Source organism: Chiloscyllium plagiosum, chromosome 12, assembly GCF_004010195.1.
Source record: "Chiloscyllium plagiosum isolate BGI_BamShark_2017 chromosome 12, ASM401019v2, whole genome shotgun sequence".
Taxonomy (NCBI): Eukaryota; Metazoa; Chordata; class Chondrichthyes; order Orectolobiformes; family Hemiscylliidae; genus Chiloscyllium; species Chiloscyllium plagiosum.
The window spans coordinates 19,446,315-19,472,823 of NC_057721.1; the positions used below are offsets into that span (position 1 = coordinate 19,446,315).

The window sequence follows — 26,509 nt, forward strand, 5'->3', positions numbered from 1 at the left end:
TGAGCTCTGTGCATGTCCAGCCACTTTGAGTGGGCATCCACAATGACTAAGACATTGAGCCAATGAAATGTCCTACGTGTAAATGAGTCCAGGGTTTCCTGGCCATTCCCACAAATGTGGGAGATCTGCTGGCAGTAATCTTTATCCTTGTTGGCACTCTGGGCACTGCCCCACCAACATGGTCATATCTGCATCCAATACTGGCCACCAGGCATCACCTCTCACCAACACCTTCATTTTGGAAACCCCTGGATGACCCCAGTGGAATTCAGTCAGTATCTGGTAGCAAGCTTTGCTTGGTACAATCACTCTTTCTCCCCCTAATAATATGCCATCCTCTAGTGTGATCTGATCTTACCAGACCTGGGGGGGTGATGGGTGAAACAGCATCAGGGGTGCCAATGCCAGACACTAGACTTGGCGAAGTGAGAGACAGTTTACTTCAAGGGACAAAGTTTGGTTAGATTCTCAGTCAAGCTGAGGTCTTGTGCAAACTTAAGGGTTGGAGTCCAGAGCGAATTTTGTTAAAAACTGGCTCTCCGAACACTGAAACAGCTGTGCCAGTATCAACCTCCATTAGACCCAGGTGACCATTTAACCAGATGTTTACTTTGATTGATTCTGATTTGTATGTTGTTAGGCAATTTAACTGTTCCAAACCAGATATAGGTGGGGTTTTCAGGGTATGCACTCTCCTGGATATGAGCCTGTGAGTTCACTTACTCAGTTTAGGTCTGGTGGGACTCTTTTGCTGTCTTGAGTCTGCAGACTGGCAGCAACTATAATGGCTTGCTGGTCTGGATCCTGAAGAAAATTTTAATATTTTGGCTGAGGCTTGGATTTTTTTGGTGGTTTTGCTATGGGCTGACTGAGAGTTCCTCTGTTCAGGATATGTCCTGAGTGAGGCTATGCAATTGCTTTTACTCAAGTCATGTCCCTCAAGTTCAATTGAAATGGCGAAAGTGTCCACTTCCATTGGAATACTCTGCAATTTATATGCTCCACTTGCTGCATTTCCCGATGATTAAGCTATATGTAGTGCCTGTTTGAAGTCCAGTTGGGCTTCAGCTATTTGGAGTTTTTGCATGTTTACATCATTAATCCCACATATAAAATGGTCTCTCAACATCCCCATTAACGGTTAAATCAAAGTCATATGCCTCTCACAGTCATCTTAACCCAGACTAAAATCCTGATTTGGATTCCCCTGCATTTCAGTTGGTCAAATAAAACTGATAGTGTCTCAGAATTAGAGGAGGTTTGGGGTCATAACATTCCTTAACTAAATCTGTGAACTCTTGAAAGGTTTTAGTATCTGATGCCTCAGGGAAAGTTAGGCTCCTTAAAAAACCAAAAAAACCTATGGATCCACAAGCTGTCATCTTTTACTTTTCATCTTCTCAATGTCATTTGCCCAGAAAAAAATAACGCATTCATTCCACGTACTAAGCCTAACCTTCAATGGCAGGATCAAATGAGTCAAGCTTCCTAATGGCATGATGCCAGAAATGCTTACTCCAACTCAAAGAGGACCTTCACGAGTGAATTTCATCAGGAATGTACTCTTCTCTTGTTGCCACTGGAATAACTCCACAAAGGCTAGTTTCCAGCCACTAAGGCATCCTTTATTTACACATGGAAAATCCTTGACACTGATTCAGCTCCCTCAGAGCCGGCTCTAAGAGTGAACAAGATGTCTGACATTCCTGTTCTTTTTTTTTAGTGCACATATTCATTTATTTCTGATGCCTGGGCAAATAATACATTTTGTTTCAAGACTCAAAAAAAAATGATTTAGTTTTAAACCTTCTGGCTTTGCACCCAAAACTGATCCCAGCATTTCTTCTTGAATAAATGCACACCCTTGGTATCTCAATATCCTTCCAGTTTTCAGAATATACAGACTATAATCATGAAAAGTACAAACAAACTATAATATGTTAAAAGTTTCCTTTAGGTCTCACATACTTAACATCCTGTTAATTATGACCTATTGCTATAAAGGTATCACATCGCAGGAATGAGAAGCCATTTGGCTCAGATATCTGTGTTGATGTATTGTGAGATTTTTTAAAATCTATATAATAGACACTTTTTTTAATAAATAAGGGAATCAAAGATTACTGGGGAAAGGGAAGAAGTGAAGTTATGGATCATCAGATCAGTTATTATTTCATTAAATGGTGCAGCAGATTCAATGGGCTGAATGGCCTAGTTATGCTGATTTTATGGTCTATGCAATCAATCTCATTAAGACATTCCTGTTCTAATCTATCAGCCAGGGCTCACTGCTTGGACCAGATTAACAGCTCAGTCAGGGAACTCGAATTCTATGAGGTTCACCTGGCTGAGCTTGTTATAATCACTGCCGTGAATTAACTCACTGTTGGAAAGACCTATTAGCAAATTGAACAGATGTGGAGGATAAAAGGTACCGACTGAGAGATAAGCAGTAAACTCTACATAGGACTTCTCACATGTAGTTAAAAGGCACACAAACTTAGTTTCCTGATTGCATTCTGATAGAAAATCCAAATATTCCTTCCAGAAATATTGCTGCTAATGAGAGTGTCATTTACTAAAACCTTGTTGATATGTCCATTGTTGATCAATTCATTACTGATATCCAAGCAATAACTAAATGCAACTAAATTATTTTTAACAAGCTGCATATTTGGTAGTGAATATCTTTGGGTGACGAGAATCATTGAATCATACAGCACAGAAACAGACCCTTCGGTCCAACTAGTCCAAGCCGAACATAATCCCAAAATAAACTAGTCTCATCTGCCTGCTCCTGGCCCATATCCCTCCAAACATTTCTTATTCATTTTTCTATCAAAATATCTTTTAAACGTTGTGATTGTACCCACGCCTACCACTTCCTCAGGATATTCATTCCGCATGCAAACCACCCTGGGTAAAAAAAAAAGCCTCATGTCTTTTTTAAATCTTTTGTCATTTCACCTTAAAAATAAAGCTACTACTCTTGAAATCCCAGATCCCAGGGAAAAGACAACTACAATTAACTCTATCTATACCTCTCATTATTATATAAACTTCTATCAGGTCTCCTCTCAACCGATATGATCCAGTGAAAAAAGCTCCAGTCTATCCAGCCTTTCTTTATAACTCAAACTTTCCATACACAGTAGCATCTGGTAAATCTCTTCTGAACACTCTCAAGCTTGATAATATCCTTCCTATAACTGGGCGACCATAAGTTATTCTAGAGGAGACTTGACCAATGTCCTGGACAACCTCAACATGATTTCCCAATTCCTATACTCAATGGACTGAGTAATGAAGGCTAGGATGCAAATGCCTTTTTAACCAGCCTGTCCATATGTGATGCAAACTTCAAAGAACGTATTTGAACTCCTAGGTCCCTCTGTTCTACAACACTACTCAAGGCCCTGTATAGGCCCTACCCTTGTTCATTGTACCAAAATGCACTATCTCACATTTATCCAGATTGAACTCCACTTGCCATTTTTCAACCCATTGACCCATTTGATCAAGATCTCTCTGTAATCTTACAAAATCTTCTTCAATGTCAACTTTGCCACCAATTTTGATGTCATCTGTAAACGTACTAACCATGGCTTCTCTATTCTCATCCAAATCAAATTGACTGATGTAAAATCTTGAGGTCTAAAAACGAAGGTATACAGTTACTTAAGGGCAGGTTTTCAATAAAATACTTTTAAGGATCCAATTAAGATATTACAGTAAATCTGTAACTTTCTTTTTCTCTTTTTCAACATATGAATGTAGTGGGACTTTATGAATCTGAGATCCCTAAAATCAAAATGATAAACCATCTACATTGCAATGACCAAAGTAGCCATGGTCTTACCAGACATAGGGCTGCTCTGTCATTAGAGAGAGAGAGACAACCAGTGGTGAGTTAAGCTGGGGGTCAGCCTGCCTCAGGTGAGGGGTGAGAAGGAGATTCCTGCATGGTAACCTCAGCTAGTACAGGAATTGAACTAGACTCTCAGTGTCATGGTATATTCACAAACCAGTCATCCTGCCAATTGAGCCAACCAGGCCCATTACAATAGGTGCATGGTGTTGAAAGATGTATTTTGTTCCCATAAAGCAAAACAGTACTAAGGAAGCATCTGTGCTAGAAAACTGTAATGCTATATCTATGGGAAACAGGAATTGGTTAAAGAAAACTGGCAGTTTCTGGGATTGAACTTGTTAACATAAACAGCCTGATAACCTCGATATTACTCATTCCTGGCCTGTGACACAACATTTTCTCCTCAGCACATTTGGAAACTGATATAAACAGTGCCACCACCTGCCCTAAAACCGGCACATCCTGTGTTTAAAGTCTGTCATTGCTACTGAACACAGCTGAGCAACAGTATCAATCATCCAAGTGTTTAATTTTGGAATTCAAGATCATCAGGAGAAACCAGGTGTTCAAGATCATGCACCTGTGAGTCATGGTAGCACTATGCATAGTCACAATTGTTTGGCCATTTAAAATATCGTTTCCTGTTCCCCTTCTTCTCGCCTGAGGTTCCTTCACTTTGGCACCAAATTCAAAGCTGATGGTTGCAGTCAGAAATTTGCTTCAGAAAATCCATGGGGCCACTCACTGGAGAACATTTGGTGGAGCACAGGGGCTAACTCCTCTTGCAAGTGGTCAACTGAAAAATGCCAGTCACCTTAACAGGACATTTCCCTCCATTCTGAGTGTTTTAGGATGGAGTGACCATATACTCTTAGTAATAAATAAATTCAACATCTTTGGTCTTCTAATCTGTCACGATACCATTAAAGGGAATTTAGATGTTTTGACTGTAAGGATTAAATTGTAAAAGGTTGACTTCAAATATTGAACCATGTACTAAATAAACCTTATGCGTCTTAAGAGTAGAGAATCAGAAAGAATCTGAAAGCAACATGATACAAATAGAAGGTAATGTTAAAAAAAAGAGAAGGCCTCAGTAAGGACAGAAGCAGGGACACTGACAAGAAATGGGAGAAACAACATTTTGGGTAAAACTTATTGTTCCCTGACTGTTAAAAGGAGATATTAACAATATCTATGACGTAGAATGGATGTTTGATTTTTTCATGTTTATATGAAGCAAGATTTGAATTTGGAAAATCAGATGTTTTGTGGGACCAAAGATGGTATAAAGATCGACAAAATTTTCTCAAAGTCTTATTCCGGACTAACTGGAATGATGCTCTCCAGCATCACTTGAATAAAATGATTGCAAACCTATAGACTGACTCCAGTTGTTGATTGTAAGAATTGACCACAACAACATTATAACTGCGTGCTGCTTCCTGGTGGTTTCTGTGGAGAGACAAGCAATGTTAGGAGAATGTGTTACCTGTGTTATGTGAATATTATTCATAAAAAGAGAAGAGATGAAAATATCCACTGCTTCCTACATTGTCACAGCAAAGGCAGCAGAAAGAAAACAAATATTTACAGAGGCAATATACTCAGGAGGAGGGCGAAATGAAATCAAGGCACGAACAAGGTAGTGGCTAGGAGCAGCAGGAAATGCTCTGTTTTCATGGATTAGAGTTATGCAAGGAGCGGACCTGGAAACACACATGACAAATAAAAACCTATTGTCTTTTAATCACCTCTGAGCTGGGCAGCAGCGATTGAGGGACGGAAACAAATAAAAGTACGGGGGCAAAGAAAGGAAACATGGGTTTAATGTTCTTTTCGAAGTGGGAGTTTCAGCAAAATAAAAACTCAGAGCAAATGTGATTACAAACAGATAAAAAGGAAAAATTACCTAAGAATAACTAAATATTGTTCAAAGTTAAAAATCACACAGCACCAGGTTATAGTCCAAGAGGTTTAATTGGAAGCACACTAGCTTTCAACGCTCCGAAAGCTAGTGTGCTTCCAGTTAAACCTGTTGGACTATAACCTGGTGTTGTGTGATTTTTAACTTTGTACACCCCAGTCCTGAAGAAGGGCCTGTGCCCGAAACGTCGAATCTCCTGTTCCCTGGATGCTGCCTGACCTGCTGTGCTGTTCCAGCAATAAAGTTTCAACTTTGATCTCCAGCATCTGCAGACCTCACTTTCTCCACACCCCAGTCCAACACCGGCATCTCCAAATCATAAATTTTGTTTGGTGTTTAACAGAGGTTCTTGAGTGATTCAATTTTTTTGCACAAAAGCTGTCCCGATTGAATTGATTTCCATAAAACCAATTAATTCTTTTTTTGCCCGGTAAATTCAGCTACCGTTACCCTCTCACAATCAATGTTGTTTGTTGATCTCACAGGAAGAAAACACTGCTGTTCTTTCTGATCAAGCACCAGCTTTGAGAAGGAAGCTATATTGTTTCGAAGTATATCCAATTAACAATAAGAAAACAGATGTCACAAGTACATTGGTGTGTGACCTGGAAAATCTGAGCACGGCACACGTCTACATTGAACAGATAAGTCTTCATAACGGACCTTTCCTTGAAGGAACATTACTGCTAATTAAGTTGCAGAATGAAATCTCTCTGATCTCCATGAAACTGACACAGGTCATTCTAACTGCAAATCCCAAATCTGACTTCCTTCACCCTGATTATCATCAAAGTGCACAGATGTAAAAGGAAAGCTCATCTTATGGATGATGCATAAGATAGGACAAATTCATTATTAAAAAATAACTGCAAATACCAGTTAGTGTTGGCATCATACAGATTTTATTTATCAGTACAGTTTCCTTAACTCAATAAAGTTAAATATTTTTGCATTTTGTAAAAGTAACATTTTGAACATCAAAACGGTTACGAAACATAGAAAAAAAATCTCAGCACTTGCTGCAAGACAAACACTTTCAATCAGGCTGGAAAGGAGAAGTATTGTATATATTTCAGACTAATACAAATCCAAAGGTTGCTTTACACCATCAGTATGTATAAAAAAAAATTAGACTGTACTTCACAGAGATAAAAACACTTAACAACTTTGGAAATAAAGCTTATATTTCCCAATGTTACTTGCATATCGAGCACATAAGACAAAATTCTGCAAAGTTCTCCTCTCCCATTTTTTTGCTTTCACCCTTCATGTGTTCCAACATATTTATACCACTGCAGCCATTCTGACTTGAAGTCCTTCATGGGCACCAGCTTTATTCTGCCAAGCTCTGTGCCCCTATGAATTGACTTCATGGTCTTCATTTTCATATCTCACTGTCACTTTCCTTTGTTAGTACTTTTTAATCACTGGGGCGTTGGAGCAGAAGCGAAATGAATAAATGTCTCAAGTGACCTAACAACTAGATCCATACTGTTGTATTTTTGGCCTCTGCATTCTTTGCCATGTTCCTGCATTCTTTCAGGGAAGTCAGTCAATTCCTGTCATTACTCACGCCAGCCTTGAGGGTAAAATCTCCCAGCTACATGTTGGCGCACAATAAAAACTGAACATCCATTTGACTTACATATCAAATGCAAACATTTTCTGATAATTCTTTCCCTTCTCTTGAAATAGCACCTCAAATTGGTGTATCCTTTGGGGGTTTGATCTATGTGTGAATGTATACACTGAGCATTCATGTGATATCTTCAGTTAAAATTCACATAAGTACCCTAGTCATCTTTAGAGGCTATTTGCGATCTGATAATCATCATTTCCTTGCTCTAGATGATCTTTTTGTCACAGCCATTCTAAAACAGACCTGGAAACTGAGATTAAATAGTCCCAGTTCTCTAAATTAAAATCTGGATCAGAGCAACATGATTTCCTTTATCTGTTTTTATATTCTACCTAACCTCTCCTTTTTTTGTACTTTATGACATCCAGGATTTCTGGATATTTCCTCTTTCACTCACAGACAGATAGTGTTGGAATGAACATTGCATGACTGCAGACTTGATCTTTGAATGCCTAACTCTGAGTTTATCAATGATTAAATAATCCATACTCTTCCCATATTCCGAAAACCTGTTTGACATCATCCCACCTTCTGGTTTGCTTGAATTCTTTTTACACCAGTTGGTGCGCTGAACTCTGATGTTTGTGTCTGGCTTTCTCACCACCATGAAAACCATGAAAAAACAGCTCTGAAGATTACAATTGGGCAATTTCACTGCTCACTGCTTCAATGAAAGAGTTTGGTGTAGTTTTCAGTGAGAACATTAAAACTGCACATTAATGGACAACTTATGGAAACAAACCCATTAATGTTATTTTATGTACGAGCAAAGTATCTTGAAATTTTAACGGAACTATTCTCAGTAGACAGTGAGCGTAGAGTTCCTTTAGAGCAACAGTTTATTTTAGTGGTTAGGAGAAAGGGGGAGTAAGCATTCAAATCCTAATGATAACATCCTGAAGACTTCATTTAGCAAGCTAAAATCCTGAGGAATGCTCTCCTGAACTCTGTGTTGAAGGTGGTGTATATGATGGGATTTACTGCGCTATTGACATATCCAAGCCAGGTAGTAGCACTGTAAAGTTCTGTCGACACATGGCATTGCTTACAGTGGTTCTTCAATATGTGTGTGATAAAAAATGGCAGCCAGCAAACCAGGAATATACCTGTGAGATGGAAAGAGAACATAATATAACAATTGTCCTACCAAGGTTTTCTTAAAAATCATCCTCAATTCAACGTGGCCATATGCACAACAAAAGCATATAAAATATAGGAAATAGGAGCAACAGTAGACCTACCAGCCATTTGAACCTGGTTTGTCATTCAAGATGATCATGGCTGATCATCCAGTTCAGACACTTGTTCCTGTCTTATTCCTGTATCTTTTGATCCCTTCAGCCAAAAGAACTAGATCTAACTCCTTGTTGAAAACACTCAATGTTTTGGCCTCAACCAATTTCTGACAGATAATTACACAGACTCACTACTCTCATTTCTCCCCATCTCAGTCCTAATTGGCCTTTCCCTCCTGTTCCTTAGACTATGAACTCTGTTTCTGGACCCTGTGGTCATTGAGAAAATATTTTATCGGTTTCTATAACATCACGCCTCATTCTTCTAAACTCAAGGGAATACAATGCTAACTGATCCAATCACTCTTTATACATCAGTCCTGCCATTGTAAGAATCAATCTGGCACAAAACTTCCTTACTTCACCTTGGCACTATTCCCAACTGTGCTCCTGGTGTTCTCTCAGTCATTAACATCAAAAACGTATGATGCATTCCACACATCGTGTTGTAAGGAACATCCCAAACCCGGCCACAACTTAATGTGTTTTAGCTGTCAATCTGAAACACATCTATTAATTTTTAGGTGCTGATCTCAGCCATTCGTATGGGCCATCTGTGTAGGATTGGTAGTGAGCCAATCCGGAGCACCAATTGTGATATCTATCATGTAAGTGGCTGAGTTTTAACACTTGGATAGGTTGGCTGCCCTTACCCTACCAGTAGGAGGCCTGATCCTTACGAAAGAACAAGCCAGTGAGTTGCATCTGAACGTGCTTCCACAGCCCCAGCTGGTTGTATTGTATTATATTGTAATAGCTACAGGATTATAAATAAGTACTTTTGCTGCATTGAAAATACATTTACTATCAGGTTTCTCTGTGTGAAGTTATTATATACACCCTGCTATCCACACAAAGCCATCATTTGTACTAATCTACGAATGTTTGTAATCTTGTTTGAAAAAGAATTACAAATACAATTGAGAGCCAAGATTTCCATTTACTGACAGAACAACAGTTAGACTGCTCGTACATGTAGACACAACTTTGCAGAGCAAGTCAGAAGAAGTCATACTCAAACTACATGTCAGTCTGAACAAAATTGCATTCTGGTCACCCAGATCCAAAAAAGACACATTTCAAGTCAGTTCTGACAATCACATAAACCTGATCCTTAATTGAGTTATGAGGGAGTGAACAAAAAACTTGGTCTATGCAGTTTTGAAAGACAATAAATACATTGAAGAAGAGAATTATAGGTCAATAAATGGAATAGTCAAAGAGCCATAACTTTAGATGATCGCTCAGCATTACAAAACTCAAACACTGCCAAAACATAAGAACTAGGGAGTAGAAAACAGAATCAAGATTTGAAACACCATTTTATACAGTAAGAGAAAAGGATACTGATTGGTTGGGCCACCATTGGCATGGAGTTGCAGCAAGATCAATTAACTGTCAATCGTAATTCTCAGGCAGGCAGCTTCTGATTGGTCAGGGTGTTGCCATGGGGATGCAGCAATAGGTGTCTATCTTTGTGACTCCATGGTTTAAAAAGGGTGCAATGCCTTTGCAAATTCTTTTTGCCCACACAAAACAGGGTCCTGTGTATTTCTATATCTTGTTTCTAGCACATGTAAATGCATCACACTGCACACCTGACTGATGATCTTGAATTGGTTTCCAGTGTAACTATTAGCACAGTGCAAGTTATTTAATAAATGCTTATTACATCTAATGGTGGACGCACATGTCGGAGGCTTGCAAGGATGAGTTGTTGAGCACAACCAATAATGATGTCTCCTGCGAATGGTCAATAGAACGTGTTGTTTAATACACAGTCTACCAAGTGTTGGAATATACAGCCTACATGCCACGCATCACACTGGCAACAACACTTATTTATCATATTACTCATTTCTGTGATAGGCAGAATACCTTCTTGGCAGCGTATTGTGAAACATTTGATGACGTGACAAATTTTCATCTATCATGCGAATGGCTGGTAACACTATGTAATCTTCAGGCACACCCCAAATACATTTAAGTAAACCTGACAAAGCGACTGAAGAAGTCACCCATAACAAATATGATTACATCGACAAAATGCACACTGTGCTCACTGACAGCTCCAAGGCTGTATATATAATACCTGCTCCTACACAAGACCGAACACCCACACTCAAGGGCCAGGTGGACTTGTGTAAGTGTGGTAAGCTGCCTGCTGATATATATGAATGGATTCATCCACATGACCTCCATAACATATGGGCTACACAAGACACACAACAATGATGTCTCCATAAGCTTTATCCTATCTATGAGAGGCTCTGCACAACATGAATTAGTCAAATAGTAGGGTGAGTTAATGCAATCTGTTCTAAATGGGTTTTCCACATCCAGTCTGAAGGATATCTTATGTTCACTAAGATCATGCAGGACTTGCACTTTGACAGCAATACCTGTGCTCTTTAGATATTGCTGATGACTATACCACTCGAAGAAACCATTGTTATTTGTATTGTGTCACTATATCATGGAAATCTGGATCTGTCACTTTTATCTGAAACTATGTTTATTGAACTCATGAAGTTAACCAATTGTGCAGTTGAGTTGAGTTTCAATGGCACCATATGTGCCCAAATAGTCACATTGCCATGCTATGAAAAGCTTCAACATTATGTCTTTTTTGCCATTACCTTAGAGTCAAATTAATAAATAGAAATGCTTTTAATTAATAGCTGGAAGTTTTTTTCCCCACACAAAGGTTATGCTCCAAATACCATTTGATTGTGTGGTATTCACAATTTATTTCCAAACCTCTCAGAACATTCCCATTAAATATTAACAAAAAGATTACAAGAGAAATCTAATTGATACAGTGCAGTAAACACCCTGAAATTAATTCAGAAAATAACCCTCTAATGGGGAACTGTTGCATTGTTCTGGAGGAACTAGCTAACACGGCAATAATAACCATTTTAATCTTACTCAATTTTTTTTAGATTAGATTAGATTCCCTACAGTGTGGAAACAGGCCCTTTGGCCCAACAAGTCCACACCGACCCTCTGAAGAGTAACCCACCCAGTCCCATTTCTCTCTGACTAATGCATAATTCTTTAGAAGGATTTCCTGCTAGCAGCTTTTTTGTGTAAACAATTCTGAGCTTCACCATTCTAAAATATTCAAATGTTTCTGAAATTTCAAGTAACTTTCTCTTGGTGTTGTTTGTGAAGAAATTTTAAGAAGGGATAATCAAATGTATACATAAATAAATATATACATCTGTATCTCTGAGCCGCATTATTCACAGAACTAAATCTTTGACATTCTTTATTATACATTTATAAATTTGTCATGGATCCTTGCTGCCATTTAGGTATCAAACTCAGAAACAGAAATTTCCAAAATAAATAATCTTACTGAATTAATGGTAGACAATTGAACTATAAACAATATAAATAGAAATGCTATTATCAATGTAGGTGGTCTCAATCTCACATTTTGATGCATGTAGCAGTTAGTTCACCAGCCCAACTTTTAAGAACATGAAACAGCAAAAAACAAAGAACTACGGATGCTGGAAATCTGAAACAAAAAAACAGAAACTGCTGGAAACATTCGGCAGCTCTGGCAGCATCTGTGGAGAGAAAGCAGAATTAACATTATCAGGTCCCGTGACCCGTCGTCAGGTTTGAACTTTTCCATTGCAGTTGGAACACTGGCTAGGAGATTAATTGTAATTCCTTGAGTCAGAGTCATAGAGATGTACAGCATGGAAACAGACCCTTCAGTCCAACCCGTCATGCTGACCAGATATCCCAACCCAATCTAGTCCCACCTGCCAGCATCTGGCCCATATCCCTCCAAACACTTCCTATTCATATACCCACCCAAATGCCTCTTAAATGTTGCAATTGTACCAGCCTCCACCACTTCTTCTGGCAGCTCATTCCATACACACACCACCCTCTGTGTGAAAAAGATGCCCCTTAGGTCTCTTTTATATCTTTCCCCTCTCATCCTAAACCTATGCCCTCTAGTTCTGGACTCCCCGACCCCAGGTAAAAGACTTTTCCAATTTACCCTATCCATGCCCCTCATAATTTTGTAAGCCTCTATAAGGTCACCCCTCAGCCTCCAACGCTCCAGGGAAAACAGCCCCAGCCTGTACAGCCTCTCCCTATAGCCCTGTACTCAATACTCTGACCAATAAAGGAAAGCATACCAAATGCCTTCTTCACTCTCCTATCTACCTGTTCAAGGAGCTATGAACCTGCACTCCAAGGTCTCTTTGTTCAGCAACACTCCCTAGGATCTTACCATTAAGTGTATAAGTCCTGCTAAGATTTGCTTTCCCAAAATGCAGCACCTCGCATTTATCTGAATTAAACTCCATCTGCCACTTCTCAGCCCATTGGCCCATCTGGTCAAGATCCTGCTGTACTCTGAGGTAACCCTCTTCACTGTCCACTACACCTCCAATTTTGGTGCCATCTACAAACTTACTAACTGTACCTCTTATGCTCGCATCCAAATCATTTATGTAAATGACAAAAAGTAGAGGACCCAGCACTGATTCTTGTGGCACTCTATTGGTCACAGGCCTCCAGTCTGAAAAACAACCCTCCACCACCACCCTCTGTCTTCTACCTTTGAGCCAGTTCTGTATCCAAATGGCTAGTTCTCCCTGTATTCCATGAGATCTAATCTTGCTAATCAGTCTCCCATGGGGAACCTTGTCGAACGCCTTACTGAAGTCCATATAGATGGACCTCTGTCCTCATTAATCCTCTTTGTTACTTCTTCAAAGAACTCAATCAAGTTTGTGATTTCCCACGCACAAAGCCATGTTGACTATCCCTAATCAGTCCTTGCCTTTCTAAATACATGTACATCCTTTCCCTCAGGATTCCCTCCAACAACTGAGGTCAGGCTGTCCGGTCTATAGTTCACTGGCTTGTCTTTACCGCCCTTAAACAGTGGCACCACCTTAGCCAACCTCCAGTCTTCCTGCACCTCACCTGTGACTATTGATGAAACAAATATCTTAGCAAGAGGCCCAGCAATCATTTCTCTAGCTTCCCACAGAGATCTTGGGTACACCTGATCAGGTCCTGGGGATTTATCCACCTTTATGCATTTCAAAACATCCAGCACTTCCTCCTCTGTAATCTGGACGAGACTATATTAGAAGCGTAGAAAGTTGGCTAACCTATTTAGGAAAGGAGGACCATGAGTCAGAGTGTTGATTTCAGAACTAGGATGTAGAATCCTGAAGCATTGGTCCTTCCAAAGATCCTTAAAATGTTAGGTCTTCATATATTAAAGACATATTTACCTTTCTAAGATAGGAACCAAATTACTTAATACATACCAAGAACAATGACCAACATCCGAGTTGCTTTCCTTTCTCTCATTTGCAGGTTCTTGCGTTTTAATACAGGTCTCAGGGAAGTTGTAGTTTTTCCACTGGACAGTTTTTTCACTTCAGATGCATGTTTTATTGTACACATGCTCTTTCTTTCTGATTCCTCAATCCCATTGTCTGTTTTTGCAAATGTTGCATGGCTCATGCTGCAATAATTTACTACTTCAACTGGTGCCAACAGTTTGTTATTTGGAGAAAGTCCCCTTTGCTTGTTAAATCTCAAACAAGAGAATGCATGTACACTTCTGGGAAAATTTTCTATCCTTTCCTGATGATAAGAAAATGTGATTATGTTAGAAAATGTCAGAAAGCCACAATAATTCAATAGTTGTCAACTTACAGCAAAATAAATGTCATTATCAGAAACAGAAACAAACTGAATAAATACTGAAAACAAATCTGCACATAAGGCAGAATCTAGAGAAAGAAAAGATCAGTTAAGGTTTCGGGTGACACATTTGACAATTATATACCAACTTTCACGACACTAGGTCACCTTAAAATGCTTTGTAGCCCAATTATTACTTTTTAAGGATAATGTTGTGATGCAGGAAATATGCAGCCAATTTGTGCACTGTGAGCTTCTATACTCAATCATATGCTAATGACAGGTAATCCACTTTTGTGATAATAGCTGAGGCATAAGAATTGGCTAGGACACGCTACATCAAAATAATGTCATAGGATTGTTTATATTGACTTGAGAAGGTAGACGGGTTATTATTTCAGGCGAGGCAGCTTCTTCAATACATTGCACCAACAAAGTTCACTTGTCTGATTTCTCCACGTATGCTCCCTGACCTACTGAGTGCTTGCTTCTCCTTTCTGTTTTCTGCTTCATTGTAGCTTCAGTCCCTTTATTCAGTTCTCCTTCTCATTGAAGTATGTGATCTCAGTACAAATCAACAGCATCCCCGGCTTGTCAACACTTCCTCTTTGAATATTGTGGAGTAAAAATAAAAGTGCCACACTGTGCTTAAAGGTAGGTGGTATTGACACATTGCTGTGCCTTTAGGAAGAAACCTGTTCGACAATGAATCTCATGATCTAAAAGCAAAGGGAAGTAGCAAGTTGGTCAAATAATTACAATGACATTATTGTTTCCAATGGTGGTTTTATATCCTTCTCTGTGCTTAAGCACTGCAACATTTCTAACAAGACCATTTAATGCAGTGTCAATTCCCCTCTGAGAATTTGGACCAACATAGTATTTTGTAACTTTGGATCTTGTACAAAGAGAAAGGTCACTGTGTGAAATTAGTGATTCAGAAGTTGTATTAGAAGGGTGTGTACAACATTTCATAGCCTTTACAGAACAACTCACATCTTTAGTTCTTGGTTTTTACATGAACTTTACTAACTCATCATTTACAATGCTCCAAATATTTTGGATTAACCATTAACATGGAACTAAGGTCACAAGAGGCAATTTCCAAAGGGAGAGTTGGAATTAATAGAATGTCTTGTGAAGGCTTCTAATAGTCATAAATTCTGTCAGTCTGAAATCTTTGTTTAACCTTCTTTGTGAGATGGTCACTAATGTTCACTGAAAACCCACATAGATTTTAGCTCTCCTGGTCAACTCACTTGGCCTTTCTATATTTGTCAGGTATGCTTTGTTGCCATAAAATTTATACCAATTGCCTCCTTCTCTTCCTGCCTGTATTTCTCACTTACATTTCTCTTAATTGTTCTGACAACCTGACAGCGGCACTGTTTAGGATTCATATTTTTCTATCCTGATCTTACAATTAACTATTCAATTATACCATTTCTATAAATTGCCTGTCTCTCTACCACAATGTTTGTTTAGCTCAATCAGGAGCACTCTCGTTGCTGAGCTAAATGTTTATGAGTTTAAATCCTACCGTAGGAAATGAATCCAGAAACTGGGGTCCTATCTCAATGCAGTATATAGCAGTACAGTACTGGTGGAAGCAAGCATCCTCAAATCAAATTTTAAACAAAAAACCCAATTGCACCTCCTAACATATCTGGTGGATATTAGGTCCCACGTAACAGGTCAAAGAGAATGTGGAGTTCTCCTAGTGTCTGAGCTAAACATTTCTCCTTTCGCCCACACCAAAAATGGATTTACTCTTCATCTCTGAAGTGAATTGCAAATGACTCACAGAGAATCATTTCTGAAATGTAATAGGTCATGATGTCAATGGATGTACCTTTTTTCTATATCAACATCTTTGGAAACCAAAGTTCTGAAAAGCCTTTTTTATTCATATCCTGAATTATATGTCCACATACTATCAATTGATTTCATCATTGTCACACTTGTGCTGGGTCAAGGGATTTTTCATCAGTCGCTTTCTTGACCAACTATAGTATGCATCTACAGCATCCTTACCCAAACATTTCACAATACTTTCATATTCAAAAAATACTTTATACACCTACAAAATGTATTGACCAGTCTGAAGTCATTCTTCAATTGTTATCATTGATTAATTTTATTGCTGTACAGAAATTATTATTAAATATCTCTTTGTAATTAATATTATCTTTATGCAATTACTCTGTTAGCCTTCCAGATTATTAGATCCATTAGATTAACCCAGTAAATAATTTGGAAGCTGTTTGTCCTCCTCATATTTTGCTTATAAGTGATCACTGTTAAGTTGGACTCTCACATATTGATTTTTGATTTTGCTCTTGAAATTTACTATTTTATCTAACTGCTGCAATATTTTTGTGTGTCTGTAGTCAGGATCAAGATATTAGTGTGTTATAGATTGTTTATCAATAACTTTGAACTCAATTTCCATTGCTGATTGCTGTACTCATATCTTCTCATCTTTAGTGAACACCGAGGCAGTCTATAAAATGCTGTCTTTAATCTCCACAGTCAGTGTCATCTTAACAGGCTGTAATTTCCACCATCATGCCCTATTGTTATAATAGGGACTTTAACTGCTGCAGTGATTCCTGGGACCTATGTTGTTTAATAGCAAAAGGATCCTTAAAGCACATGTTAAAGCTGATGCAGATCCTCTGAAGACAGTACCCTTTCGTCATTGCAATGTATTTACAACAATATCCCCAATGTGACATGCCTCACTGTGAAGCTTTTTCAGCTCAGTTTGACAGATTGGCCTGGTGAGAAACTGTGCCACATCATAATCTTTGGGAAGCTATCAAGGTACCATGGAAGTCAAAGAACTAATTCTACAATTTACTTACAAACTCTGTTCATGTGAATTACCTGGGTCTGCATGTCACGCTCTGGAGCCATGTTAACGCTGTTTTGTCTTGAGGTGATGCGTTTCCTTCTTTTTTTAAGTACAATGTAAATACGTATATAAACCAACAGTGTAATAAAAAATGGTAAGTAGAAGGACACGATGGATGAATATACAACAAAATCTGGATTGGATATAGAACATAAGCTGGGGTCATCTGCAAAATGAATAATAGCAGAAAATCAAAAATGTAATAAATGAATTAATTCAAGCATTCTTATGTAGCATGAGTCATCTGTTAAAGTTACTGGCATAGAACTGCACTTTGTTTTAAACATCACTGCCTGCTAGCGAGCTTTGAGAAGATTTGTAGCTCAGGTTGATTTTCTGGATGTAGGTTTGCTCACTGAGCTGGAAGGTTTGTTTTCAGACGTTACATCACCATACTAGGTAACATCTTCAGTGAACCTCCAGATGAAGCACTGGTGGCATAGCCCGCTTTCTATTTATGTGTTTGGATTTCCTTGAATTGGTGATGTCATTTCCAGTGGTGATGTCATTTACTGTTCTTTTTCTCAGGGGGTGTGTGGTGTAAAATTCCAAGCAGTGGAATGTGGTGAAACGGTTAAAAATTATGTCCCAATACATGTGTGAATCTAACCGGAATGGAGGTGTTGCTTAGTCCTGTGTGAATCTTATTACACACCTCCCCGTGTGAATCTTCTTATCTGTATGTAACCAGAATGGAATGTGTTTTTTAGCCTTGCTCTGCTGTTCACATGAATGTTTATATCTGGAAAAGAGTATATCAGCTGGAAAAGTCTCCAGTTCGGTGAGTCTGCTCCGGGGTTATGTTTAACCGCCGAGCGTGGGTTGTTGGCAACCGCTCTACGAGAACTGACGGCTCCCAGTTCCGGTAACATGTAGAGTGAGTATAAGCCAGACCCGTTGTAAGATGAGACCTGGTTTTGGCGACGCTGCGGGGAATAAAAATGCTCATATTCTAGCAGACTCGCCTCTTGGTCGTTTGTTCTGTGTCAGACTACCCTCCTACGAACCTGACCTTGAGAATTTTTTTTAAAACAGGGTGGTAAATGGGATCCAAGTCAATGTGTTTGTTGATAGAGTTTTGGTTGGAATGCCATGCTTCTAGGAATTCTTGTGTGTGTCTCTGTTTGGATGGATGGATGGATGTGTTGTCCCAGTTAAAGTGGTGTCCTTTCTCATCTGTATGTAAGGATACTAGTGAGAGTGGGCCATGTCTTTTTGTGGCTCGTTGATGTTCATGTATCCTGGTGGCTAGTTTTCTGCCTGTTGTCCAATGTAGTTTTGTTACAGTTCTTGTAAGGTATTTTGTACATGACATTAGTTTTGCTTGGCTAGCAAATTGACAATGTATGCTAAAACCGCAGTCATTATTTCAGCCAATACAAACGCCTGTGCAGCATACTTGTTGAACCGAATGGCCTGCTTTTCTCCTTTAAAATCCTACCTAATTACAAACATACGAAAAGAGAGGCAGAAGTAAACCATTCAGCCTTTCCAGCCTGCTCTTCTATTCAAAATGATCATAGCTGATGCGTTTGTGTTTTCAATTCCACATTCTTACCTCTTGCTGATAACCTTTGATTCCCCTGCCTACCAGGAATCTAAATAACTCCCTCTTCCACAATCTTCTGAGGCAGAGACTTCCAAAGTCACGCAATCCTCTCAGGCAAAATAAATTCTCATCTCTAGCCTAAGATGGCAACTGTTGGTTTTTAAACTGTGCCTCTCATTCTGGAGCCACCCACAAGAGGAAATATCCTTTCAAAGCCTTGCCAAAACCATTCAGGATCTTATATACTTCAATCACTCACTCTTCCACAGTCCAGTGGAACAAAGCCCAGACTGCCCAAACTATCCCAATAAAAGGTGATTTACTAGATTGAAACCTGGAATGAATGGGTTGTCTGTTTCCAAAGGCATAGTTTGATTTATGACGAATCATCTTGCCTGCCACTTCTCTTTGAGCAGTTACATGTTCTTTCCCTTTGACGTTTTCCCTAACTTCTAGTTAACCATGGATAGTGAGTCTGCCCCTTACAACTTTTCTTTCTAGAATATACTTATTCTGATTACTACAAAAAACCCATCAAATGCTTACTACTGAACGTCCATTGATCTGTCCCCTAGACTAATATGCCAGTTCACCTCAGTTAGGTCAGCTTTCATGCCCAATAGTTAATGCCTATTAAATTTAAAATACTAATCTTAGTCTCAATCTTCTCCTTTTCAGACTGGATGGAAGGCTCAATGATATTATGATTGCTTCTACCCAGGGTTGCCTTTCCTTTGAGGTACTTGACAAATCCAGTCACATTATGCAGTATTAAATCTAACATGACATGCTGTACAGTCAGTTCCAAGATGTATTGCTCACATAAACTGCCTCAAAATTATTCTATGAACTCCTTGTCCATCCTACAATTGTCAATCTATTTTTTTCAATTAATAAGTAGATTAAAGTCACCCATGAATATTGCAATATTATTATCACAAGCACCCATTTTACCTTCTTGTATAGTATATCCTGTACTATGGTTATTGTTAGGGGGCCTATAGATTACTTCCATTAGTAACTGGTTTCCCCCACCTTTCGTCATTTCCACCCTACATTGTGATCTCCTGAACCGAGACCATTTCTAACTAGTGCACAAATGTCATCCTCGATTCACTCTGCTACCCTTCCGCCTAGCTTCCTATTCTTTTTGAATATCATATACCCCTCATTTTTTCAGTACCCAATCCTTGTCATCCTGCATCCGCATTTCTGTAATTGTTATACAATCATATTTATTTACTTCAGCCAGAATTACCAATTCATTCACGTTATTATGAATACTACATGAATTCAGATACAAGACTTTTTGTTCTTTTTCCTTTGTTACTTTTGTAATATCTGGTATTATTGTTAATGTGTTCCCAAGTATTTTTATTGTCTCAGTCCCTTTCTGCCATTCTCTGGCCTTGTTTCCCATATTATATTTCTTTCCTACCTTGACTTAACTCTTTGGCATACTACAGCTTTCCACATTTGAGCCCTTCGCCCCACTATTTCATTTTAAAGACTCTCCACTTCCCCAGTCATGCAGTTTACACTTGTAAACAGGTACTTCACAATTATTATGAGGACACTGGTCCCAACATAGTCACAGTAGACTGTCCCAGTGCCCGGTTCCCCGAATGCAGGTGCCAGTGTCTAACAAATTGGAACCTACTTGTCCCAAACCAGTTTTGGAGCCATATATTTATCTTTATAATTTTAAGTATTCTATACCAATTTGTGTGCAGCTAAGGTGACAATACAGATATTACTGTAACAAACACTACATTAGATAAACAGGCAGAAAAGTAGCCACCAGGATACATGAACATCAACTGGCCACAAAAAGACATGACCCACTCTCACTTGTATCCTTATGTACGGTTGAGGAAGGGCACCACTTTGACTGGGACAACACATCCATCCTAGGACAAGCCAAACAGAGACACACACAGGAATTCCTAGAAGCACGGCATTCCAACCAAAACTCTATCAACAAACACATTGACTTGGATCCCATTTACCACCCCCTGAGAAAAAGAACATAAAATAACGTCACCACAGGAAATGATGTCACCAACCCAAGGAAACCCAAACATATAAACAGAAAGCAGGCTACACCGCTTTATCCAGATGCCCACTGAAGATGTTACCTAGTATGGTTCGAAACCGAACCTTCCAGCTCAATTATCATTGACAACATTAATTTCCAGACTTGGGTACTTTCACTAATTAAATAAAGAAGCATGAGATTGTCTTTCACTTCACTGCCATGTGCAAACCTGTGCCTGGTGTATACAATCTAATTGCACATCCAGTGGACATTTCATTACTGTCATTGTCCAGACTTTGCTAAATATTATCCAGTGGCTTGGTTCATGTCTGACTTCTGACTAGCGTTGATCAAATCAAACCGGATGTCCGAAATGTGGCCCTTTGTAAACGTTTTCTCAATGTGAAATAATTATTCCATAAAAAATGTTTTGTACCTGTTGTATTGAAACCAAACAGGAGAGGACAAGACACTGCAAAGGACATTATCCACACAGCAGAAATCATTACAGTCACCCGTTTCCTGGAGCTGTAATTTGTGTTATATTGGATTGGCATCACAACAGCAGTGTACCTGAATCCAAGAGAAAACAAGACTTTACCAGTGTTATAGAAACAATTGTTATGCAGGCAAAGAGACAGAAACAATCAATAACAACACACCAGATGGCCTCTGTAATGTGGCATTCATCCGAGTGCTAACTCACATCAGCTCTTCATGCTCTTAATATGTTGGGTGTCTAATAATTACTTGAGGCAGGTTTGGGCCAGAAATAAGAGTCATAGAGTCAGAGCTGTACAGCACGGATACAGACCCTTCAGTCCAACTCATACATGCCGACCAGATATCCTTAATTAATCCAGTCCCATTTGCCAGCATTTGGCCTAAATCGCTCTAAATCATTCCTATTCATGTACCAATCCAGATGCCTTTTAAATGCTGTAATTGTACCAGCCTCCACTTACACTGGCAGCTCATTCCATACATGCACCACCCTCTGCATGAAAACATTGCCCCTTAGGTCCCTTTTAAATCTTTCTCCTCTCACCTTAAACATGTGCCCTCTAGTTTGCGACTCCCCTACCTTGAGAAAACAGTCTTGGCTATTCACCCTGTCCATGCCCCTCGTGATTTTATAAACTTCCATAAGGTCACCCTTATGGAACGCTTTCAAGTTTAACAACATCCTTCCTATAGCAGGCAGACCAGAACTGCACACAGTATTCCAAAAGTCACCTAACCAATGTCCTGCACAGCTAATATGTGACCTCTTAACTCTTATACTTAATGCACTGAGCAATAAAAGCAAACATACCAAACACCTTCTTTAGCACCCTGTCTACCTGTGTTTCTTATTTCAAGGAATTATGAACTTGCACCCAAAGGTCTCTTTGTTTGGCAACGCTACCCAAGCTCCTGCCACTAAGTGTATAGGTTCTGCCCTAATTTGCCTTATCAAAATACAACACCTCACATTTATCTAAATTAAATACCATGCCACTCCTCAGCCGATTGGCCCATCTGATCACGATCTCGTTATACACTGTGGTAACCTTCTTCGCTGTCCATCTCCAATGTTGGCATCTGCAAATGTACTAACCATTCCTCCTATGTTCACATCCAAATCATTTATTGGGTTTTGAGATGATTTGTCGCTCAGGTTGAGGTTTTGGATGTAGGTTTGCTCGCTGAGCTGGAAGGTTCAGTGGGCCTCTGGGCGAAGCACTGCTGATGATTTCTGCTTTCTATATGTATGTTTGGGTTTCTTTGGGTTAGTGATGTCATTTCCTGTGATGATGTTATTTCCTGTTCTTTTTTTCATGGGGTGGTAAGTGGGATCCAAGTCAATGTGTTTGGTGATAGAGTTTTGGTTGGAATGCCATGCTTCTAGGAATTCTCATGCATGTCTCTGTTTGGCTTATCCAGGATGGAGGTGTTGTCCCAGTCGAAGTGGTGTCCTTTCTTATCTGTATGTAAGGATACTAGTGAGAGTGGGTAATGTAATTTTGTGGCTAGTTGGTATTCATGTATCATGGTGGCTAGTTTTCTGCCTATTTGTCCAATGTAATGTTTGTTACAGTTCTTGCATGGATTTTGTAAATGACATTACTTTTGCTTGTTGTCTGTATAGGGTCTTTCAAGTTCATTAGCTGCTGTTTTAGTGTGTTGGTGGGTTTGTGGGTAACCATGATGCCAAGGGGTCTGAGTAGTCTGGCAGTCATTTCAGAGATGTCTTTGGTGTAGGGGAAAGTGGCTAGGATGTTTGGATGTGTTTTGTTTGCTTGTTGGGGTTTGTTGCTGAGAAATCAGTGGACTGTGTTCATTGGGTACCCATTCTCTTTGAATACATAGTATAGGTGATTTTCCTCTGCTCTGCATGGTTCCTCTGTGCTGCAGTGTATGTTGGTTCAGTGAAATAATGTTCTGATTGCAGCTTCACTTGTGGGTGTTGAGATGATTGCTTCTGTAGTTCAATATTTGATCCGTATGTATTGTTTTCCTTCGCTCTACTGTGACATCGCAGTTTGTTGTTGTTTTCCTCCTCTTGGAGTGAATGTTATGCCAGTAAGGATATTATTGATGGTTCTGAAGGTTTCCTGTAAATTGTTTTGTTTAGTGATGACAAAGGTGTCATCCACATAGCGGACCCAAAGTTTGGGTTGGATGGTTGGCAGAGTTGTTTGTTCAAGTCTCTGCATTACTGCCTCTGCTAAGAACTCTGATATTGGAGATCCCATGGGTGTTCTGTTGGTTTGTCTGTAGGTTTTGCTGTTGAAGGTGAAGCACATGGTAAGACATAGGTCCACTAGTTTGACACTGATACAGTTAGCGGTGTTTGGGTGTATGTGTCTTTGGGTCTTCTAATAGTGTAGTTAGAGTTTCCTTGGCCAGGTTAATGTTGATTGATGTAAACAGGGCTGTTACATCAAAGGAGACCATTATTTCATCTTCTTCTATCTTAGTGTCTTTGATGGTCTTCAGGAAATCTTGGTTGGAGTGAATGGAGTGGCGTGAGTCTTCTTCTAATTGTTTTAGTCTTTGGTGTAGCTCCTTATCCAATCTGTAAGTTGGTGTTCCAGGTAATGAGATTATGGGTCTGAGGGGGGCTCCTGGTTTGTGAATTTTGGGTAATCCGTAGAAGTGTAGTGTTGGATCCGTCTGGTTTCATTGTTTGAAAGTTGGTCTTATTTATTTCTCCAGATTTCTGCAGTTTTTGAGTAGGGCTGTGAATCGGTGCTCTAGTTGTGGGGTCGGGTCTATCGCCGTTTATCGGTAAGTGTTGGTATCTCTAAGTAGTACATTCGCTTTTTCAATGTAGCCTCTTCGATTTAGAATGATTGTCAAGCATCCTTGATAAGATAAAAACATTGTTATCCTACCTGCAATTAGACCCCACTTACCACCCCTGAGAAAAAGAACAGAAAATGACATCCCCACAGGAAATAACATCACCAACCCAAACTAACCCAAACATATAAATAGAAAGCAGGAATCATCAGCAGTGCTTTCCCCTGAGGCCCACTGAAGATGTTACCTAGTAGGGTGATGAAATGTCTGGAAATGAACCTTCCAGCTCAGTGAGCAAATCTACATCCAAATCATTTATATAAATGACAAAAAGCAATAGACCCAGCACCTATCCTTGCGGTACACTGCTGGTCACAGGCCTCCAGTTTGAAAAACAACCCTCTACAACCACCCTCTGTCTCCTAACTTCAATCCACTTCTGTCCAAATGGCTCGTTCTCCCAGTATTCCATGTAATTTAACCTTGCTAATCAGTCTACCATGCGGAACCTTGTCAAACATCTTGCTGAAGTCCATATAGACAGTATCCACCACTCTGCCTTTAGCAATCTTCTTTTCACTTCTTCAAAACACTCAATCAAGTTAGGGCGAGAGGATTTCCCATGCATAACGCCATGTTGACTATCCCTAATCAGTCCTTGCCTTTCCAAATACAGTCAGTCAATCTTGACCCTCCAACAAATTAAGTGTACAGAAGTTAGCCCAACTGCTTAACTCTTATACGTTCGGCATTAGGTACATCTCACGGTCATTAAAGGGAACTGGTGCTTTTTATTCAGAGGAGAACACGTGTAGTTTTTTTAAAATTTGAATGTGTAGCCTTTAAGATACATTGCAATCTGTTTATTGTTCCCAAAAACCATGCACATGAAGAGTATTCAGATGATTGCATCCCCTTCTGCTGGTTCCAAGGATTCCAAGCATACCTGTGAAGAACCCATTTTGCTTTCTTTGACATTTCCGATGGTTCTTTTCCAATAGCCTGACTTCATTTACTCTCTCAACAAGGAACTCAGTGTAAGACGGCTTTCCCCTGTTGACTCTGTCTGATCATGCTCTGATCTTCTAAGCACATTGTTAATACTTCCTTAACAATAGATTCTAAATGATTGATGTCATTTACAAGACTGATGTCAGACTAACTGACCTGTAATTGCCTGTGTTGTGTCTCCCTCTTTTCCTGAACAGAGATGTCATTTTTGCCAGACTCCAAAATATACGTTCCACTTCTGTGCAGCCCCAACCCCTATAGAACTCTCCAATATATCCATCATGTCTTCGGCATTTGTCAATTTCCATTCCTTTATGTCTCTTTAATAGCATTTCTCTGCTGATGTTAATTGCTTTATATTCTTCATTCCTTTTAGCTCCTTCTGTGGTTACCTTCTATTCTGGCATGTAATTTGCATATATGCAAGATTCTACAATATTAATTTTCTGAAGAAAATGTTAAAGTTGAAACTATTCCATAAATTAATGAACAAAACACTAAAGCACCATTGCATAGATCACCACTCCTAACGTCGAATGATGTCCTTAGTACTACTCATGACATTTAAAATACTTTAAGGTATATTAAGAATAGCCTTACCTATCAATACTGATAGCACAAAGGTTTAAAATACTTGCTGTGCACATCATGACATCCAATGTCACAAAAATGTTGCAGCTTGTTCGACTGAAGCTCCAATCCCCTACTACCTGTGGAAAATAATGTTCATTGGTTAAAAGAGTTAAAAAGTTTGGAAGATATCAAAAGAAGCGTCTAAGGAGCAGTCAGAGGATACCAAAAGTGAATACAAGAGTATAAGTATACTTCATATCTATGTTTGTGGTGCTCAACATACCTGGTACAAACTTTTCTATGCAGTGCTAGTAATATAGAGTCATAGAGATGTACAGCATGGAAACAGACCCTTCGGTCCAACCTGTCCATGCCGACCAGATATCCCAACCCAATCTAGTCCCACCTGCCAGGACCCGACCCATATCCCTCCAAACCCTTCCTATTCATATACCCATCCAAATGCCTCTTGAATGTTGCAATTGTACCAGCCTCCACCACATCCTCTGGCAACTCATTTATTACACACACCACCCTCTGCATGAGAAAGTTGCCCCTGAGGTCTTTTTTATATCTTTCCCCTCTCACCCTAAACCTATGCCCTCTAGTTCTGGACTCCCTGACCTCAGGGAAAAGACTTTGTCTATTTATCCTATCCATGCCTCTCATAATTTTATAAAGCTCTATAAGGTCACCCCACA

At 39.3% G+C, this 26,509-nt stretch overlaps 1 protein-coding gene across 3 annotated transcripts in view; it reads right to left on the reverse strand.

Annotated features, from left to right (window-relative positions):
* Nucleotides 1–6,687: 6,687 nt before the first annotated feature.
* drd3 (dopamine receptor D3) overlaps nucleotides 6,688–26,509 on the reverse strand; it is an 82,390-nt gene continuing 62,568 nt past the window's right edge. For all 3 annotated transcript variants that reach the window (XM_043700640.1, XM_043700642.1, XM_043700639.1), the window contains 5 exons: nucleotides 25,836–25,945; nucleotides 21,373–21,509; nucleotides 17,322–17,515; nucleotides 14,051–14,372; nucleotides 6,688–8,543 (listed from right to left, as the gene is read on the reverse strand). In XM_043700640.1, the coding sequence (XP_043556575.1) occupies nucleotides 8,347–8,543; nucleotides 14,051–14,372; nucleotides 17,322–17,515; nucleotides 21,373–21,509; nucleotides 25,836–25,945 (960 nt within the window). In that variant the 3' untranslated portion in view covers nucleotides 6,688–8,346. The remainder of the gene's footprint in view (nucleotides 8,544–14,050; nucleotides 14,373–17,321; nucleotides 17,516–21,372; nucleotides 21,510–25,835; nucleotides 25,946–26,509) is intronic.